General features: G+C 40.2%; 1 protein-coding gene across 1 annotated transcript in view; it reads right to left on the reverse strand.

The window, feature by feature from the left end:
* The window catches only part of LOC133243828 (lysine-specific demethylase 6A-like), a 185,273-nt gene extending 164,095 nt beyond the window's left edge, over positions 1-21,178 (reverse strand). Inside the window, exons 1-2 of the mRNA XM_061410557.1 lie at positions 20,713-21,178; positions 20,456-20,519 (exon numbers count right to left, since the gene is read on the reverse strand). Coding sequence (XP_061266541.1) covers positions 20,456-20,519; positions 20,713-20,864 — 216 coding nt within the window. The 5' untranslated portion in view covers positions 20,865-21,178. The remainder of the gene's footprint in view (positions 1-20,455; positions 20,520-20,712) is intronic.
* Positions 21,179-21,515: the final 337 nt, after the last annotated feature.

The raw sequence follows: 21,515 nt of genomic DNA on the forward strand, positions 1-21,515 counted from the left end.
TCAACTCAGTTTCTTCAGCATTAGTGGATGGGGCATAAACTTGGATTACTGTGATACTAAATGATTTGCCTTGGAAATGAGCAGAGATCATTCTGCTGTTTTTGAGACTGCACCCAAGAACTGCATTTTGGACTTTTCTGTTGACTATGAGGGCTACTCCATTTCTTCAAAGGGCTTCTTGCCCACAGTAGTAGACACAGGCAGTTATCAGAATTAAATTTGTCCATTCCAGCCCGTTTTAGTTCACTGATAACTAAAATGTTGATATTCACTTTTGCCATCTCCTGTTTGACCATTTGCAATTTACCTTGAATCATGGACCCAACATCCCAGGTTCCTATACAGTATTGTTCTTAGCTTTGGTTAGATTCTAGTATTGGAGAAGTCTGTTAGAAATACCAAAAGAGTTTAAAACATAATAGGATCATAGGCAACTGAAACGCTTATTAACCAAAGTCAGAAAAAAAAAGAAAACAAATATACATCATTTAATGGTCCAGAAACACACGATTTGTTATCAAAAAGGAGCACTTCTAATGAGAAAAATCAAATCCAGTCCTGCAGTAGCTCACATTACAAAACCTATTTAGTTAACTTGAATCTAAATTTAGTTAATCCTGACTATGCAAAAAACCTTTTCCTCAGGATTTCTTTCCACAATTTCTTATCACTTTCTGTATCCATCCTGCCTCTCATTTTCCTTCCAAATAAAATCAACCAGCTCATTTTTTTCTTTCCTCCCCAATAAAATGTAATTCCATTTCTCATACCTTCTTTACTGAAAACACACATTCTATTTCTTACTGTGTACTACAATATTACTGTATTATTCCCAATAGCTTTAATTAAATGTTTAAATAAGAATCCTCAACTCTTAAAACCTTAATTTTTAGCAAAGCTAAGAAGTAAGCAATTATGAACATTATGGTTCATACAATGGCATTCTATAGACTGGTGAAAATAAACACCAGTGATAATCTCTAAAATCATTTGATTTCTTATACAGAACATCTCAGGACAACATCAAACATTTTCAATAATAGTCATAAATACTTCTAGGTTTTTGGATTAATAACTGATGTCTCAGTCTCTTTCACCTATTTAACAAACTTTCCATTACTTACAGTAATGCAGCTCTAGAACTTTAAGTTACCAAATATCTGGAAATATCATTTTAAGTAGACATTTAAAATATAACTACTTTACAGATTTTATCTCAAAGTTCTTATTTCATTTGCATCTAAAGTTTCACCATGTTGAGTTATCTTTCTTGTAAGATACTTAGAAGGTCTTATTAATTAAATGTAGGTACATTAAACTTAAAATGTTATATTAATTAGATCAACAAACTTAAAAAAAATTAAACAAAATTAATTTCTACTTACTATCAGGAATCAACTTAATATTGACTATTTCCCAGTTCATGTGAGCCTGAAAGTCATCTTGAAAGGTCTATTTTAAATGTTAAGCACTTTTTACTAACATTAAATAGAACTCCTTATAAATTTAGACAGTACTTTTTAGAAGTAGAAAGTGAAACTGAAAGTCACTCAGTCATGTCCAACTCCGAATTCTACAGGCCAGAATATTGAAGTGGGTAGCCTTTCCCTTCTCCAGGCAATCTTCCCAACCCTGGGATCAAACCCAGATCTCCTGCACTGTTAGGCAGATTCTTTACCATCTGAGCAACCAGGGAAGCCCAAGAATACTGGAGTGTGTAGCCCACCCCTTCTTTTAGAGTTACCTCAGATGTATAATGTGCACATAGACATACCCAGGCAAACTAAAGATCCCATGGCTTTACTGAAAAATTAGATATGAACCAGGTATTGCGAAATAAACTTAGTTTACAAACAGTTGGAATACATTAAAGTTGAAGATAAAGGACTAATGCTGAAGCTGAAACTCCAATCCTTTTGCCACCTGATGTGAAGAATGACTCTTTTGAAAGGACCCTGATGCTGGGAAAGATTGAAGGCAAGAAGAGAAGCGGACAACAGAGGATGAGATGGTTGGATGGTATCACCGACTCAATGGAATGAGTTTGGGTTAACTCTGGGAGTTGATAATGGACAGGGAGGACTGGTGTGCCACAGTCCATGGGGTCGCAAAGAGTCACACACAACTGAGCAACTGAATGCCAAAGTCTTTGACTGTGTGGATCACAATAAACTGTGGAAAATTCTTCAAGAGATGGGAATACCAGACCTGCCTCTTGAGATACCTATATGCAGGTCAGGAAGCAACAGTTAGAACTGGACATGGAACAACAGACTGGTTCCAAATAGGAAAAGGAGTACATCAAGGCTGTATATTGTCACCCTGCTTATTTAACTTATATGCAGAGTACATCATGAGAAACGCTGGGCTGGAAGAAGCACAAGCTGGAATCAAGATTGCCAGGAGACACATCAATAACCTCAGATATGCATATGACACCACCTTTATGGCAGAAAGTGAAGAGGAACTAAAAAGCCTCTCTTTTTTTAATTTAAATTTATTTATTATGATTGGAGGCTAATTACATTACAATATTGTGTTGGTTTTGCCATATATTAACATGAATCCGCCTAAAAAGCCTCTTGATGAAAGTGAAAGAGGAGAATGAAAAAGCTGGCTTAAAGCTCAATATTCAGAAAATGAAGATCATGGCATCTGGTCCCATCACTTCATGGGAAATAGATGGGCAAACAGTGGAAACAGTGTCAGACTTTACTCTTTTGGGCTCCAATATCACTGCAGATGGTGACTGTAGTCATGAAATTAAAAGACGCTTACTCCTTGGAAGGAAAGTTATGACCAACATAGACAGCATATTGAAAAGCAGAGACATTACTTTGCCAACAAAGGTCCGTCTAGTCAAGGTTTTGGTTTTACCAGTGGTCACGTACGGATGTGAGAGTTGGACTGTGAAGAAAGCTGAGTGCGGAAGAATTGATGCTTTTGAACTGTGGTGTTGGAAGAGACTCTTGAGAGTCCCTTGGACTGCAAGGAGATCCAACCAGTCCATTCTGAAGGAGATCAGCCCTGGGTGTTCTTTGGAAGGAATGATGCTAAAGCTGAAACTCCAGTACTTTGGCCACCTCATGTGAAGAGCTGAGTCATTGGAAAAGGCTCTGATGCTGGGAGGGACTGGGGGCAGGAGGAAAAGGGGACAAGAGAGGATGCGATGGCTGGATGGCATCACCGACTCAGTGGATGTGAGTCTGAGTGAACTCTGGGAGTTGGTGATGAACAGAGATGCTGGCATGCTGCGATTCATGGGGTCGCAAAGAGTCAGACACGACTGAGCGACTGAACTGAACTGAACTGGACTGAGTAAGGCAGCCAATTCAAGGGAAAACAACAGGTTAGGCTTTCCTTTAACAATTCAGCCTCATTTTACTCAGTGTTTTAGTAAGCAAAGTCTTCCCAGTCTCTATATGAAGTTAACCACTTAGTATCCAAACTCAGACATCCCAGTGCCTTTACACTGAGGGGACACTGCTCACGCAGAATGTTGCCAGTCCTTCGACAGAGATTAACCCACTGAGTATTAAAAGTGAGCAACCCAGGTATGTCTTCTTGAAACAAGTTTCAAGGTAACATTTTCCCTTCACCAAATAAAACTTAGGATTATCTACCAACACAAGAGATCTGAGAACCAGGAAAGACTCACTCAAATCCATCTAGACCCCTTGAGGAGGTAGATGGGCACAAGAGGGATATACTGGTACCAAGGCTCTGGTTTTTCAGAGTTCAGGCAGAGGACAGCAATCTGCTCTGGGTCCCTTCATGATAGCTGCCAAAAATGTCAACCTAAAGAAAACAGTCACAAACTAAAAGTTGAGTTATCTTTGGTAGGAATTTTTAAAATGCATCTCAAGTAAACCTGAGGGGACTGTTTCCAAGAAGCAGGAGGAGGAACCAGTTTATATAGAAGTCTGCAGCAAGATGAAGGTAGTCTGAACATCAAAAGATTATTGTGGGAGGGCATAGCCAGGATGACAGCCAAGGAAGACAAAGAGTCCATGTCTCCCCATGCCTAGGATGCCTTCCAGTTGCTGGTCAGGGACCTCCTGAGGACAGGTTGATGGGAGGAGCCCCCGAGGAAACGAGGTACCAAACAGAAGGGTGTGGAGAAAGCTCAAGGCTGGGGACCATCAAATGAAGGTCTGTCTGCTGGAGGAGAAGAGTCTTTGTGCTGGGAGTAGCAGTCCTTGCTCCATCAGGAAGGGGAGGGATCTCTGAGGAGATAGAAAGGTCCACTGGGGAACCTGGGGTTCTACCTTCACTTGATCCTGGGGAGCCTTCTGAGCCCTAAGGGCCTGGACCTCTGCCTTCTAGGGCCTCTCCTCCCCTGATGGATCCCTCTTCCCTCTGGGGCACCCTAGACTCTTCAGGGATCCCACCATCTGAGTACATCCTGTGAATGAGAGAGGGAAGAAGGCTCCTGATGGAAAAGGAAAAGGATGGCTGGGCTTTGGGAGGCACCTGCAGGCTTCTGAGAACAAAGCACTGCCTACTGTCCCCTTCCTGTCTCCACTTGGCTCTGGGGAATCTCGTAAGGTGCTCAGGCCAAGCCCTCTGTCCTTTACCTTCAGGACTACTTCCACCTTTGGGCCCCCGCCACCCTCCAAGGCCCTCTACCAGGACCCTCTCCAGGGGCACCCTCTCCAGGGGTCCTCCACCACTCCTCCCTCCCAGTTGAGGCCTCTGCTATCCTGGAGCCCCCTTCTACCCTTCAGGGTCCCCCTCCACTCTCTCATTTCCTCTTCCCTCCAGAGACCCTGTCCTACATGTGCCCCCGTTCATGGGCTCTGTCTGATCTCTGGACTTGGCTCTCTGCAACTCAGGAGCCCCCTCTACCTTTCAGTTCTCTCCTCCTTCCAGGGGCCCCCTCCACCTTTCAGCAACCTCCCCACCTTACTCTGTCCCCCAGAGTCACTTTCGAGAGCACCTTCAGCCCACAGAGGTCCTGCAGGTGCAGAAAGGAGTGGAGACAGAGCAAGGCTGCCCAGGGAGGGGTTCCTCCACATGTGGAGGAAAGAAGAATCCTACTGGTCCAGAATCCAGGACCTGGGGAGCCTCCTGGGAGCCTGGCCTTATTCACATACCCCAAAGCTGGAGTTACTGTAGAGGCCCTCTTGGTGCGTGAGGCCTAGGCCCCTACCCCAAACCAGGGTCCTCTCTGAAGGCTTGGGTACTGGGTCAGAACCCCACTCCCAACTAAACACCTGCACCATCTAAGCCGTTCCCCACCCAAGCCTCTGTTCACAGCCTAAGTTTTATCTACCTTTTGGTGTTTTGGGTTTTTTTTCAGTGTTTTTACTATTTACTACTAGTGGAGTTCAATTTTACCTTCCAGTAGTTGTTTCATGTATATTCTTATTTTTTTCTACTATTTATAATTTTTCTAGAATTATTCTATTATTTTTTAATCATTATTATTCTGCTCCCTCATTCTTATTTATATATACATATTTTTTTCTTCTCTCTCTTGCTGTTGAGTCTGGCTTTACCCTTCAGGATGTTATCTTTTATTCTTTGTAAGTTATTCTGCTGTTTCTTTTTCCTATCTGTTTATTTGTTTTTCTCTCTCTCTTTTTATTTTTTACATTTTCTGCACCCTACAGCTTGTAGAATCCAGCTTCACAGGTCAGAGACCAGATCTGAGCCTGAGTCATGAGTACTGAGTCTGAAATGCTGGAATAACAGAACCTCAGCCCCCAAGGATATTAATCGCAGTCACATCTTCCACAGGTACACATTTGACCCAGCTCTAACCAGTGGTCCACAAACTCCACTGCTGGAAACCTCAGGCCAAACAACTAGGGAGACAGGAACACATCCAAAAAAATAAAGTTACAGATGAAAAAGCAAGACAAAAAACTACAAGACCAAATAAATGAAGAGGAAATAGGCAATGTATTTGAAAAAGAATTTAGAATAATGGTAAAAAGTTTCAATAGATCAAAAACAGAATACAAAAAATATAAGAAACATCTAATATATTTAACAAATATGTGTAAGAAATAACAAATAAACACAGTCGTTAAAATTAAAAATACTCTATAAAAACAGAAAAACTGAGGCAGAAGAATGGATAAGTGACCTGGAAGATAGAATGACAGAAATAACTGCCAAGGAGCAGAATAAAGAAAAAAGAATGGTAAGAATTGAGAACAGTCTCAGAGACTTCTGAGACAACATTAAATGTGCTAACATTCAATTTACAGGAGTCCATGTAATCAAAAGCCTATAATGCCTTTTCAAAATCCAGATGCCTATCAGAATTATTTCAGAATATTTCAAAAATGCAAATGTCCAGGCATTGCTTTTTTTTCATCCAAAAGCTCCAGATGTGTTTTTCATCCAAAGCTTCAGATGTGTTTCTAATGAGCAATCATGTTTAAAAACAGGACTGTATGATGATCTTTCACTTTATAGTTGTTTCACTTTTTTCTAATACATACAAAACATTCACTTCAGTTTAGATATATTCTTACTATGCCTGACTTATTAACTGCGGACATCACTACTCTTCTACTTTTTGGCCATTATTTAGTAAAACAAGGATAAATAGAACAAAATTACTAAGAAAGTCAATCTGCTGAGAACATCACTAAGGACTAAAGAGCAGAAGAAATATACAGCATGGACACACTGGACAAGAGTGTTCGCATTCTGGGCAGGCGGTAGCAGAAGGGTGAGAGATTTAAATAGCACATGACTTAACTGATAGGGAGAGGGGGATAACTGGGACCAGAGACGCGAAACCAGGGATAAGAGAGACCAACTATTTATAACAGGCAAAAACTTGGAAATAACTGAATATCCATCAAAGAATGAATGAATAACCAAAATATACCAAATGTGGGTATACCCTGGCTTTTCAGAGGAGACAGAATAATGACTCAGCCATAGACACCGTTCACCTCAAGTGCAATGCCTGTGACTACTACACCAACAGCGTGGACAAATTACACTTGCACACCACCAATCACAGGCATGAGGCAGCCCTGAAGCTCTACAAGGTTTAAAATTCTATGAGAACCAGACCACACATTCTTCTGCTCTTAGGCTGTGCTGTTTTCAGAGATGCTAACCTGTTAGTGATTAACCAAGATTAGGGTCTTGGACGCTTGTGGTTATCAGAAAGCCTTCCCTGAGTATGTCTACAGTTCAAGGAGAATTTCTGCATTTATGTCTAGGAGGGATGCTCTAAAACTATACTGACTTTATGTAAAGACATATTTGTTTTGTGAATGCTTAACAATGCAGTTGGATGATTGAAATGAAAAATTTGACACCAAAGGGATGTAACCTGGACTTAAGTTCTTTTCAGCCTTAATGGGAAAAGAAGTAAATTAGTGTATTTACAGTAAAAAGAAATTCTATGTGATCTTGTAGCCTTGAAATAACTATGCAAAGAAGCAGGACGTACAGTATATATGAAGAAATTCACTTGCTAGCTGTGTTCACTCTTGTCTTTCTGCTTCTAAAATGCATCTTTGAAAAAAAAATAAATAAAATAAAATGTATCTTTGTAATATTTTCCACTTTTTAATTTCCTGCTCTATTTCCTATCGCAAATTCTGTGAACTATTTTGATTTGTGTTTTCCCATTACATACAGTTATTAACAAGTCTTTGTCAAATATAAAAAGTAGTGAATGAAAAAAATCAGTGGCAGAGCTGAGGTTCAAATCAGAATCTAAATGTTGCCTTTACAGTCCTTTACTATAAGCACTCATCTAAACCTTTCAAAACATTATTTTGAAGGTAAATGATAAAAATAACAAAATAATGCATAGTATTTCAGACAGTGAAATGTTTGTGATCTTTTAAAATAATTTTTCTCTCAATTTTTTAACAGCACAGAAGCTGATAAGACCCAAACTGTAACAAGAAGGGGTAACCAGTTTGTATTGATTTGTAGGCCTATGCACTTTTTCTCCATATCATCAATTTTCTACATGAAGCTTAAATATGGAATTTCTGGTTTCCTCTTTGCAATGTTTCTTAGAGGCCCTTGGGATTCACAGCAGATCTGTTCCTCTGACTCACATTCATGGGATGTATATTCTCATCTCTGTTCACTATCTTGTTAAATCTTTCCGTCTATCACGTCTTGCTGAGAGGGCATCTCAATCTAACTAATGTCTGTGTTAATTAATATTTGCCCCCAAAATCTGACCTATATAGTTGTTTTATATTTACATAAAAATAGGATGAGCTTTGACAATAAGCCCAATTATGATTGGAAGTATAATATATTAGACATAAAAGAAAAGAATAGAATCAAATGGTATTCTCCACTATCTCCCTTGAGTTTATACAGAAGACACCAGTAATTAATAAAGCCACCTAGAATCCTTCTTGACACAGTGTTCTTGGCAATGCTGACCAGTTGATTAGAAGGGGCAGGTAGATTGAAACCTATTTGCCATCTTTATTTCTGTCTCTGGAATAGGTTCAGTTAAACCATACGAAAACTATCTGCTTTCCTAGGTGGCTTTTAGCAGAAGCTTTGGAACTAATTTTAGGGGAAGTAGGTGGGAAAGAAGGCAAGATAAAACTGTAATTTGCCACCTGCTGTTAGGTGAACACCTTGGCCATAAATTTGTGTCTTTGGTGTTTTTGTGTGTTTATGTATAATATTATTTTCTTTAAAATCCCAAGGACGGACGAACTTCGTAGGCTGCAGTCCATGGGGTCGCTAAGAGTCGGACACAACTGAGCGACTTCACTTTCACTTTTCACTTTCATGCACTGGAGAAGGAAATAGCAACCCACTCCAGTGTTCTTGCCTGGAGAATCCCAGGGACGGGGGAGCCTGATGGGCTGCCGTCTCTGGGGTCGCACAGAGTTGGACATGACTGAAGCGACTTAGCAGCAGCAGTAGCAGCATAGACAGGAATAAAATACTGATAAATGATACAACATGAATAAACACTGGAAACCTTATAATAACTGAAAGAAATCAGATACAAAATTTACGGCCAAGGTGTTCACCTAACAGCAGGTGGCAAATTACAGTTTTATCTTGCCTTCTTTCCCACCTACTTCCCCTAAAATTAGTTCCAAAGCTTCTGCTAAAAGCCACGTAGGAAAGCGGATAGTTTTCGTATGGTTTAACTGAACCTACACCAGAGACAGAAATAAAGATGGCAAATAGGTTCAATATTGTTTTTTAAGCAATAGGCACAGAATGGTCCCGGTTAGTAATTCCTGGGGTTTTTTAGGTTACAGATGATGAAAATGCCCCAAATCAGATAACAGTATAATCACGCATTTTGAATGTACAAATAGCACTGCACCGTACAGTTTTAAAATATTAAAGAGGCAAATTTTATAGTATGTGAATTTTACCTCAATAATTGTTTAAAGACATAGCTAAAAAAAAAAAAACAACAGGAATTAAATGGCATACAGTAAGTAATAGGAACTTTATAGTAAAAGAGAGTCAAAGAAGACATATTAAAAATGAGACACCCTCAGCAAATAAAGGAGTAGGCATTCTTAAGTTGGGAGTAAATGTGAACAGTACATATATTCCAAATAAATGTCACAGATGCTAGGCTGGATTTGCTAAATAGCCAACTATATGTTGTCTTTTAAAAGACACACATTGAATCCAAGCAAATGGTTAGGAAGGGCAAAGCTATGCAAAGAGAACTATATAAGAGTCAAGTGACTATATTAATTCCAGGCAAAATAAATAAATATTAAGACAAAGAGGTAGCTTTCACAATAAACTGATCAATACTCACAAAAATCTAACTGTTCTGAATGTATACGCAAATCCTAAAATATGTGATGCCAAAGCTAAAAGAACTCAAAGGAAAATTTAAAATAATAAACAATAAGAAATCCTAAAATTTCAATTTCACTGACAGAATATACACCAATAGTTGTTAAGGATATGTTAAAAAACTAAACTGGACCAAAGCTGACTTTTTTTTAAACAGTCTTAAAAAGGGATAAGGGTGGGAAGGAGATGGGAAATATTCCTCAAGATTTAAACTCAGAAAACTCAGAAGAGCCATTTCTAGGTATAAAATCTATATTCCTGTGCACCCACTAACACAGTATTTAAGGTGCATTTTTATAGTTAGATATGCGCTTGTTAAGAATAAAATGGGGTGCAGATACAGGATCATAAAACAGCCCTAAGTTTTTAATGTACGTCCAAGATGACCATTAATAAATATTACTAAGTATCTTTTCCAAAACTCTTATCAGAGAATTTCTTAAACTGACCAATGAGTACACATTTAAAAAGTGCAAGGTAAGAAACTATGGTAAATATTACTACCAAATAAGACCAAAGAGGAACAGAGTCTAGAATAAAGTATCTTTTATGCTTCTAAGAGCTAAAATCTTAATTTTAAAATCATGCTTTTTAAATTAGTATTAAAAAGTGCATGATGATGCTCTAAATCAAGAAAACAATCCCCAAGAAACAATATCTTACTAAGAAAAAACTACCCAAACTTTTAATTTGTTAAGCTGATCTTTACTGTAAACTTTAACAGCACTTTATTTCCTTCTTCACTGACATTCTGGGGACAAGCTCAAAATAATGAAACGTAGCAGAATGTGGGCACTCAGTCGCTCAGTAACGTCCAACTCTTTGCAACCCCCACAGACTGCAACCCATCAGGCTCCTCCATCCACAGGATTGTCCTGGCAAGAAATACTGAAGTGAGCTGCCTTCACCTTCTCCAAGGTGGCAGAAAATGGCACTTGGGCATAGACAGGATTATTCTGAAATGAAACTCTAGACAAGTCATCAGTTCAGTTCAATTCAGTCGCTCAGTCGTGTCCGACTCTTTGCGACCCCATGAATCATAGCACGCCAGGCCTCTGTCCATCACCAACTCCCGGAGTTCACTTAAACTCACATCCATCGAGTTGGTGATGCCATCCAGCCATCTCATCCTCTGGCATCCCCTTCTCCTCCTGCCCCAATCACTCCTAGCATCAGGGTCTTTTCCAGTGAGTCAACTCTTCGCATGAGGTGGCCAAAGTACTGGACTTTCAGCTTTAGCATCATTCCTTCTAAAGAAATCTCAGGGCTGATCTCCTTTAGAATGGACTGGTTGGATCTCCTTGCAGTCCAAGGGACTCTCAAGAGTCTCCTCCAAGACCACAGTTCAAAAGCATCAATTCTTCGGCACTCAGCTTTCTTCACAGTCCAACAATCACATCCATACATGACCACTGGAAAAACCATAGCCTTGACTAGATGTACCTTTGTTGGCAAAGTAATGTCTCTGCTTTTTAATATGCTATCTAGGTTGGTCATAACTTTCCTTCCAAGGAGTAAGCATCTTTTAATTTCACAGACAAGAGTATTTCTGAAAACGGGATATAAGTTGTCAGTTGTAAATGTAAGGGATACTTACACAGGAAAACAACATTCTTAGAAGATCTCCTTTTGATAGCAGAAAAAATGGAGGACTCTCAATTACAAGATGGAAAGAAACCCAGAATTAAATATGCATAACAACCTTAACCTCAGTTACCCTTTAAACTGTTAACTTGCCTCCAACCCTCAACATCTCACATGCCTTAAACAGTAAATGGTATTTATGCTTGGCCCATTTTGAAGAGGAACTAAAAAGCCTCTTGATGAAAGTGAAAGAGGAGAATGAAAAAGTTGGCTTAAAGCTCAACATTCAGAAAACAAAGATCATGGCATCTGGTCCCATCACTTCATGGGAAATAGGTGGGGAAACAGTGTCAGACTTTGTTTTGGGCTCCAAAATCACTGCAGATGGTGATTGTAGCCATGAAACTAAAAGACGCTTACTCCTTGGAAGGAAAGTTATGACCAACCTAGATAGCATATTAAAAAGCAGAAACATTAACTTTGCCAACAAAGGTCCATCTAGTCAAGGCTATAGTTTTACCGGTGGTCATGTATGGATGTGAGAGTTGGACTGTGAAGAAAGCTGAGCGCCAAAGAATTGATGCTTTTGAACTACGGTGTTGGAGGAGACTCTTGAGAGTCCCTTGGAATGCAAGGAGATCCAACCAGTCCATTCTAAAGGAGATCAGTCCTGGGTGTTCTTTGGAAGGACTAGTGCTAAAGCTGAAACTCCAATACTTTGGCCACCTCATACCAAGAGCTGAGTCATTGGAAAAGACTCTGATGCTGGGAGGGGTTGGGGGCAGGAGGAGAAGGGGATGACAGAGGATGAGATGGCTAGATGGCATCACCGACTCGATGGATGTGAGTCTGAGTGAACTCCTGGATGGTGGTGGACAGGGAGGCCTGGCATGCTGCGATTCATGTGGTTGCAAACAGTTGGACATGACTGAGCAACTGAAGTTAAGTGAACTGAATTCAACTTTCCAAGCTATGTCTCATGGCTATAAGGCAGAAGATGGAGAGACTCCAGACTGGACATTTAAAATCAGCCAACCCCCTCTTTGCATTTCCTGAGATAAGAGACAGGTAGGTTGTAACTGAGGAATTTACAACCAGACCCATATTTGCTCTTGGAAATAGCAATAACAAAACAAACAGGGTAGACAGCAAGTCTTTCTCTCTTTTTAACACTTCAAGAGAATAAGTATGGCAAGGACAAAGAGAAGCAAAGGCCCTTCAAAGTACAAAATAAGGAAAACATAACACATGTGCAGAAAAGTCAAGGGATAACTCCAGGCCATAAACGGTCTTGCTCTTCCCATCTTGGGAGATCCCATCTTGGTTCAGGGATGCATGCACACCCCAGGGGAGGGTCCCATAGTAAGTCAGGTATGGAAAAAGAAACCAGATAACTGGCCTGAAGGAACACAAAGACCCAGCAGAACTGCCTTATATAAATGACTTAATGTTTCTTCAGTGTGCACCTCCTCACCAAGGGCGACACCATACCCTTTCCCTTAGGTTGTGCATCTCTGCCTTGCTCTCAACTAAACAATTTCTCCACATGATCTCCCACTTGTTGTTGTGCTATGTCCCTAATAATAAACTGTACCTACCTTTACAGTTTCTGCCTCCATGATAAATGCACTTTTCACTGGGGACAAAGAACAGGGAAAATTAGGTTCTAGCCTTTAGCCCCTTGATGACTAGGATTCCTAGATTTTATCCAAGCTACCCAGGTTCAATTCCTGGGCAAAGGAGTAAGATCTCACCATCGCTCACTGTTGGCTCTCTAAGATCAGAGACAACAGGTAAACATGTTATTAAATTCCATTTCTCTCCTGCAAATTCACTTTACCACAGAGGGGTTTCAGACAAGAAACTAGAAAGGGAGAGCAGAAATGAATTTTTCCTCAAATAGCAGGCAGACATCTGTGCTATTTCTATACATTAAAAAATTCTTGCACTTATCACAGTTAAGTTTTTATCACTCTGATTTATTATCTCAATTTATAAGCCAATCCTTTGAAAATTCAGTGCACGTTCAAACAGAGCAATCATTAGCCTACCTTAACAACAATCTACAGGGAATTTCCTGGTAGTCCAGCAGTTAGAACTACCTTGGCCTGAGTTCAATCCCTGTTTGGGGAAACTGAGATCCTGAAAGCCCAGAGAATTGTCAAAAAAAACAAAACAAAAACAAAAACACCATCTAAAAACATGGGCAGATAGGTGTTAATTTCAACTCAATGTTAATGGTTTTCTTAACATAAATTAGCTTTCTGGATACCTGATTTTAAAAATATTAGGATCATTTTAGCATGAGTTCAAACAGCTCAAAGCATCATGAGCTGCAATTCAAAAAAAAAAAAAAAATCATGGAACAGGGACTTCCCTGGTGGTATTGCGGAGAAGAATCCAACCTACCAATGCAGGGAACATGGGTCTGATTCCTGGTCCATTAGATTCCACATGCTGTCAAGCAATTAAACTCCTGTACCACAACTACTGAGCCCATACGCTGCAACTTCTAAAGCCCATAAGCCTACAGTGTGGGCTTCATAACAAGAAGCCACTGCAATAAGAGGCCTGAGAACCACAACTACAGAGTAGCCTCTGCTTTCTGCGACTAGAGAAAGCTCTTAAGCAGCAACAAAGATCCAGTGCAGCCAAAAATAAATTTAAAAAGTCTACATTGATTCCATAATTCAGTTCAGTTCAGTCGCTCAGTCATGTCCGACTCTTTGCGACACCATGAACCACAGCACACCAGGCCTCCTTGTCCATCACCAACTGCCGGAGTCCACCCAAACAGTGATGCCATCCAACAATCTCATCCTCCGTTGTCCCCTTTTCCTCCTGCCCTCAATCTTCCCCAGCATTAGGGTCTTTTCAAATGAGACAGCTGTTCGCATCAGATGGCCAAAGTATTGGAGTTTCAGCTTCAACATTAGTCCTTCCAATGAACACTCAGGACTGATGTCCTTTAGAATGGACTGGTTGGATCCCCTTGCAGTCCAAGGGTTTCTCAAGAGTCTTCTACAACACCATGGTTCAAAAGCATCAATTCTTCACTGCTCAGCTTTCTTTATAGTCAAACTCTCACATCCATACATAATTACTGGAAAAATCACAGCCTTGACTAGATGGACCTTTGTTGGCAAAGTAATGTCTCTGCTTTTTAATATGCTGTCTAGGTTGGTCGTAACTTTCTTTCCAAGTAGTAAGCGTTTTTTAATTTCATGACTGCTGTTACCATCTGCAGTGATTCTGGAGCCCCCTGCTAAAAAAACTCAGCAAAGGCCACAGGACTGGAAAAGGTCAGTATTCATTCCAATCCCTAAGAAAGATGATGTCAAAGAATGCTCAAACTACTGCACAATTGTACTCATCTTACACAATAGTAAAGTAATGCTCAAAATTCTCCAAGCCAGGCTTCGGCAGTATATGAACTGTGAACTTTCACACATTCAAGCTGGTTTCAGAAAAGGCAGAGGAACCAGAAATCAAATTGCCAACAACCACTGGAACATCAAAAAAGCAAGACAGTTTCAGAAAAACATCTATTTCTGCTTTATTGACTATGCTAAAGCCTTTGACTGTGTGGATCACAATAAACTGTGGAAAACTCTGAAAGAGATGGGAATACCAGACCACCTGAATTGCCTCTTGAGAAACCTGTATGCAGGTCAGGAAGCAACAGTTAGAACTGGACATGGAAACAGACTGGTTCCAAATAGGAAGAAGACTCCATAATTGGCCAACTGCTAAAACTTCACTTTGACCCAAGTCACAATTCCTATCATACCTCAATAATGAATACCAAATGTTTCCCACTTAGTTAGGTTTTTAAAATAGCTATTTCAGTTTTTAAAAAGGATCTCTTTCAAATCTAAGAAAGTTTCCATTTCAGTTCAGTTCGGTTCACTCAGTTGTGTCCGAATCTTTGCGACACCATGAATTGCAGCACACCAGGCCTCCTTGTCCATCACCAACTCCCAGAGTTCATTCAGACTCACATCCATTGAGTTGGTGATGCCATCCAGCCACCTCATCTCTGTCGTCCCCTTCTCCTCCTGCCCCCAATCCCTCCCAGCATCAGAGTCTTTTCCAAGGTGGCCAAAGTACTGGACTTTCAGCTTTAGCATCATTCCTTCCAAAGAACACTCAGGACTGATCTCCTTTAGAATGGACTGGATGGATCTCCTTGCAGTCCAAGGGACTCTCAAGAGTCTCCTCCACCATAGTTCAAAAGCATCAATTCTTCGGTGCTCAGCTTTCTTCACAGTCCAACTCTCACATCCATACATGACCACTGGAAAAACCACAGCCTTGACTAGATATACCTTTGTTGGCAAAGTAACGTCTCTGCTTTTCAATATGCTGTCTCAGTTGGTCATAACTTTCCTTCCAAGGAGTAAGTGTCTTTTAATTTCATGGCTGCAGTCACCATCTGCAGTGATTTTGGAGCCCCAAAAATAAAGTCTGACACTGTTTCCACTGTTTCCCCATCTATTTCCCATGAAGTGATGGGACCGGATGCCATGATCTTCGTTTTCTGAATGTTGAGCTTTAAGCCAACTTTTTCACTCTCCTCTTTCACTTTCATCAAGAGGCTTTTTAGTTCCTCTTCACTTTCTGCCATACAGATGGTGTCATCTGCATATCAGAGGTTATTGATATTTCTCCTGGCAGTCTTGATTCCAGCTTGTGCTTCTTCCAGCCCAGCATTTCTCATAATGTACTCTGCATATAAATTAAATGCAGAGTACATCATGAGAATTAAATTAAATGTGTGAGGGTGACAATATACAGCCTTAACGTACTCCTTTTCCTATCTGGAACCAGTCTGTTGTTCCATGTCCAGGTCTCACTGTTGCTTTCTGACCTCCATATAGGTTTCTCAAGAGGCAGGTCAGGTGGTCTGGTATTCCCATCTCTTTCAGAATTCTCCACAGTTTATTGTGATCCACACAATCAAAGGCTTTGCTTAAATGTCAGTTAATAGGAAATATATAAAAGGATACTTTAAATATCACCACTGAAAGATTACAGTACAAAAACACCATTTCTGAAACCATATTAATAAATTTTTATCCATATCAGTTCAGTTCAGTTTTCATTCAGTCGTGTGCCGACTCTTTGTGACCCCATGGACTCCAATGTGCCAGGCTTCCCTGTCCATCACCAACTACATATAAGCAGATCAAATCTAGAATCAATTCTAAATTATTTCCATTTCTCAAAAACATTTAAATAATAACTATTCTAAAACTATCCCTCGAGGCAAAAAAGTACACATCAGTGAACAGTAGACAAACTACAACTTCCTTAACCTCTTTAATGATTAATATTGTTTAGTTGCTAAGTCATGTCCAGCTCTTTGCAACCCTATGGACTACAGCCTACCAGGCTCCTCTCTCTATGGGGATTTGCCAGCAAGAATAACGGAGTTAGTTGCCATTTCCTTCTCCAGGGGGTCTTCTTGACCGAGGTAATTACCCAAAAAAACACCCCAAACCCAAAGTTTTGATAATATTTTGCATGTAAGAGTAAATATTTACAAAGATACCTCTAAATAAACAGTAGCAATATATTCCCAGACCTCCAGCATTACTTTAAAGGAGTACCATATTAGTGATAGTCTATAAACTAAAAATATCACTTGTCATCTGGCTCTACAAAGACTGAGTCACTAGCCATGGCAGCTATCGACTTTAACATATACTGAAAGAAGCTCAGGGTGGAGAAAAAGAGAGAAGTACTCTGCTTGGGAATAACTGACTGATCATGTTTTCAGACAATTAACCTATCTTTGGGAAAAAATTTTTATAAAGATGCAAGTTCCTGCACATTCCCATACTTTAAAAAGCACTAAAATAATTACGATAACCATTCCCTGGAAAAGGGAATGGCAACATACTCCAGTAACTCCTGTCTGGAGAATCCCATGGACAGAGTAGTCTGGTGGGCTGCAGTCCATGGGGTGGCAAAGAGTCAGACAGCATTCAAACAATACAGAATGCATGCATGCTGGTGAACAGCTGTAAATCTTCTACCAAGTTTATATACTGACTTACCTCTTACCTAGGCTAAGGAGTTCCTCAGAACAATCTGACAGGCTGTCTCCCAGGCTGCAGTCCTCAGTAACTCCCTAAACAAACCTGAGACTCACAGATCTCATCTTCTGCTTTTTTTATTTCAGCGAACAATTCTATTTCAATTCTATTCTTACCTAACAAAAAAATCAAAACATTTTCTAAACTGCAAGGCAAATCACTACTGATAATTTCTGTTAAAAGACCTCTTTAATCAGTTAAAATACACTGTAATTTTTAAAAAGTTGAGGGATTTCCCTGGTGGTTCTGTGGTTAAGACTTGGAACTCAACAAGGCACCAGGCCAGGGATCCCTCCCTTCTCAGGGAACTAGGTCCCGACCCTGAGAAGCCTAATGAATTAATTATTTTTTAAAAACCTGTAACCTAGTTAAGGTCATGTGACAGTTCAAAACCTTTGATTAGGTAACATCTAGCTGTTTACAGCTTATTTTGAATCTAACTCAGATGGTACTGTGCTCTAGATCCAGGTTTGATCCGTGGGCCAGAAAGATCCTCTGGAGAAGGAAATGCCATCCCATTCCAAGTTTTCTTGCCTGGAGAATTTCATGGACGGAGAAGCCTGGCAGTCTACAGGCCATTGGGTTGCAGAGTTAGACAAGACTGAGCAACTTCACTTCACTTTAAATCTAAAATTTCCAACAATGTGTATTATATGGCAATCCTTCAAAAGTTCTTTTACTAGACAGCCTTAAGAGTCTATGATTATAACAATTCTAATGGCCCATAAGCAACATTATACTTAAAAAAATTTTTTTCAGAAACAGAGAAACTAACCATTGAAAGCAAGCACTCCTGATGAGAAGAGACTTCAAACACAGGTTTGAAGGAATTGTGCATGTTAAATCCTAGCAGTTTTACTTTATGCCAAATATAATTCAATAAAGCTTGGAAAAGTAGGGAGAGGTGAATCCATGAGATTGCTAACACAACCCAGAATATTTCACTGCACTTAAGTGACTAATATTAAGGTTAATGAGTCTTGACCTAGAAGAGAGGAATTCACAAGTCTCAAAGCTAAATGTTAACAAAATTAATTTCCATTTCACTGAAAACATTTGTAACTGTTAATAAAATAACATCACTCCGTGTTTTACAAAGCTACAATTCTACATAATGAAAGTTCAAGCCTTCTCATTATTGGAAAATTACTGTAATTATAGAGACATGCTCACCTTCATAATTAATAATTGAAAGAAGTGAAAGTGAAGTTGCTCACTCGTGTCCGGCTTTTTGCGACCCCATAAACTATAGCTTGCCAGGCGCCTCTGTCCATGGGATTTTCCAGGCAAGAATACTGGAGTGGGCTGCCATTTCCTTCTCCAGGGGATCTTCCCAACTCAGGGAACGAACTGGGTCTCCCGCATCGTAGGCAGACACTTTTACTGTCTCCTGAGTCACCAAGGAAGTCCCAATTAAAGAGATTTCCTTAAAATTTAAAACCAATACTGCATCACATTGTAAACAAATATCAAATCCCCAACACTGAATACTATCAACTGAGAATTTATCTGAATTCATATATTTGGAATTTAAATTTATAAACAAATAAGAAATCAAAAATCACGGTATCTTTTTAATTATCACAACTGGAGTAACACATTTGCCCATTCTTTTTCAAATTATCATTAGTATGCTCAACTTCAGCACAGCATAGCACATTCTCAATCTCACTGACCCAAGTTAAAAGATCAACTCTACAATATAACATCCCCTTAAAGTCAAAATTTTTTCAGTTTATTGGGGCAACTTTGAAAGTATTCAATTTCTTGAAACTAATAACAACAATCATGGTCACTTACATCTTATTAGATTTAGTCACTATTTTGCCAGTTATAATTTTAACACAACAATTTTCACATACATGATAAAAGTTTATGTTCTAGCAAATCAACTGAATTTAGTGAAAAAATTATTACAGTTCAGTTGGTGGTCACTCTTTGCCAAGGAGACAATGAAAAAAGGGAGATTACGGGGAAAAGAAACTCAACTACACAAACTCAAACTAAAGATGAGAATCATGTCAGGAAAAACACTTTAAAAATAAAAATCACATAACATTTCCTTCCCAACTGCATTACAGAGAAATTCACCTTGATAATTAATAATTGAAGGAAGTGAAAGTGAAGTTGCTCAGTCGTGTCTGTGACCAATTTTATCTAAAAAAAAGAAACTAATGGAAGTAAGATTTGTACAAAATGTCCAGCTTTCAGACAGGAGAATATATTTTAACCAGATTTTGCTCAGGAGACAGAAAACGAGAGGCTTAAAAACTACAGGGCCTTTGTACAATCATAAAATTAGATGAATAAGGTTCATTTAACGTGCTTAGGGTTGATAAGTATATTCAGTGTTTATCAATGCTGCTATGCAGCTTTGTAACAATAAAAGAACTATACTTTTAGATAATAATGCTTAATTTTTGTTCAGTACTATCGAGCTACAGGAGCTGAGACAAAGGCATACTCCTTGCTAGTATTTCCCTGTTTATATCTACAGCCTCTCTCGAAGCTCGCAGAGTCATTTCTGCACCATTTCCCGCCATCTTGGCCGACAGGGGCAGCCATTAACTAAATGACAGTGCCAACAACTTTTACGCAAACAGCCAAAGCTCTCTGGTCTCCTTCACACAAGAAACTAGGCTCCAGAAACAACACGATCGTAAAACTGCATTTACGGTAATATTTCTTAATGGCTAGACCCAAAGAAGTAGACAAATCACTTAACTTCTGGTAAAACACATAAAGATCTGTACACCGATGAAATACCGAGTTTTAACTCTTCACTGCTGTCAGGTACTGCAAGTCTCACTTTCCGAGAACAGCATATAAGAAAGCTTAAAACGAAGTTAAAATTAGACGCCAGAGAAATAACTCCCCCGCCCCCCAAAAAAGTCTAAGTGATATATGTCTGAAATTTTAAAAACTGTACATATTAACGATCTAGTGACGGTCAAGTTCACTCATGATTGCCTTACCTTGAGCAACAGGGTCTCAGTCTTGGCGCCATCTTCGTGAAGGTTCAGGAACCCAAAGAGAAGGCTATGAGAAGAAATACAGAACACTTGTTAACGCTGGGGTAAATCTACCCGGCCTGCCCGTTCCAGATCCCGAGGCTTCAGTAGAAGCCACCGCTTCCAGGGGGCCGCCCCCGCAGGCACCCTGAGGTACGCTGTCCTCAAAGGCCGGTTCCAGTCGGTGCCGAGGCAGTTAGGAGAATGACGGCGGTCCTTACCTGTCCAATCCGCTGAGCTCCTCCCTCTCCTCGGCTGTCAAGCTTAATGTCCCTTCCTTAGTCTTGCTTCTCGGTTTTCCCGCCGCCATTTTCTTTTCCTCATCACTGAAAGCAGGGGCGGCTGCAGCGAGCGACACTCCGCAGGATTTCATGTAAATGCAACCAACGCAAAACTCCCAAAGCTGAAACCTACCAACTCCCAGTCTAAGCTGGAAAAGACGCACTAGCGGCGAGAAACTGGCAAACCAACTTTATCGCCGCTGCCTCCTCCAAAGCGACGCACAGTGACGAAAAACCCCAAGGTTAGCAAAAGCAGCAGATACGCGGATATGGAGTTCGGCTACCAGAATCACATCACCGGGTTCGCGGAGACAACAGATAAGGCGGAACTTCGCTGTAATGGAAGAATTTCGTAGAATCACAAACTTCACCAGCCACCAGCACAAAGTTGTTGTAATCGTGTCAAAGGGCGAACCCCAAGTCGCCGTGACGCCCGCACCCCCTCATCCAGGCGCCGCCAATTGAAGCGAAGTATTCTTCTCACGTGACCTTTGTTGACCTACGTCAGTCGCGGCTCTACCGAACTTGCTGGATACCCAAGGCCGACCCCAACCAGGGACAGGAAGGGGCGGAAAGTCCCGCCAGTAATTGGATAATGGACCCGTCAGTCGGGGAAAGGGAAGACACCAGATACAGCAAAAAGTTTGGTTGTGCGAATTGCATACACCCTTGTAGCAAAAGGAAGGTGCGGGTCTCATTACTTTCGGAGCACACATAATAACCAAAGGAGGCAATGAGGGGAA

The sequence above is a fragment of the Bos javanicus genome, chromosome Y (assembly GCF_032452875.1).
Source record: "Bos javanicus breed banteng chromosome Y, ARS-OSU_banteng_1.0, whole genome shotgun sequence".
NCBI classification, from domain to species: Eukaryota; Metazoa; Chordata; class Mammalia; order Artiodactyla; family Bovidae; genus Bos; species Bos javanicus.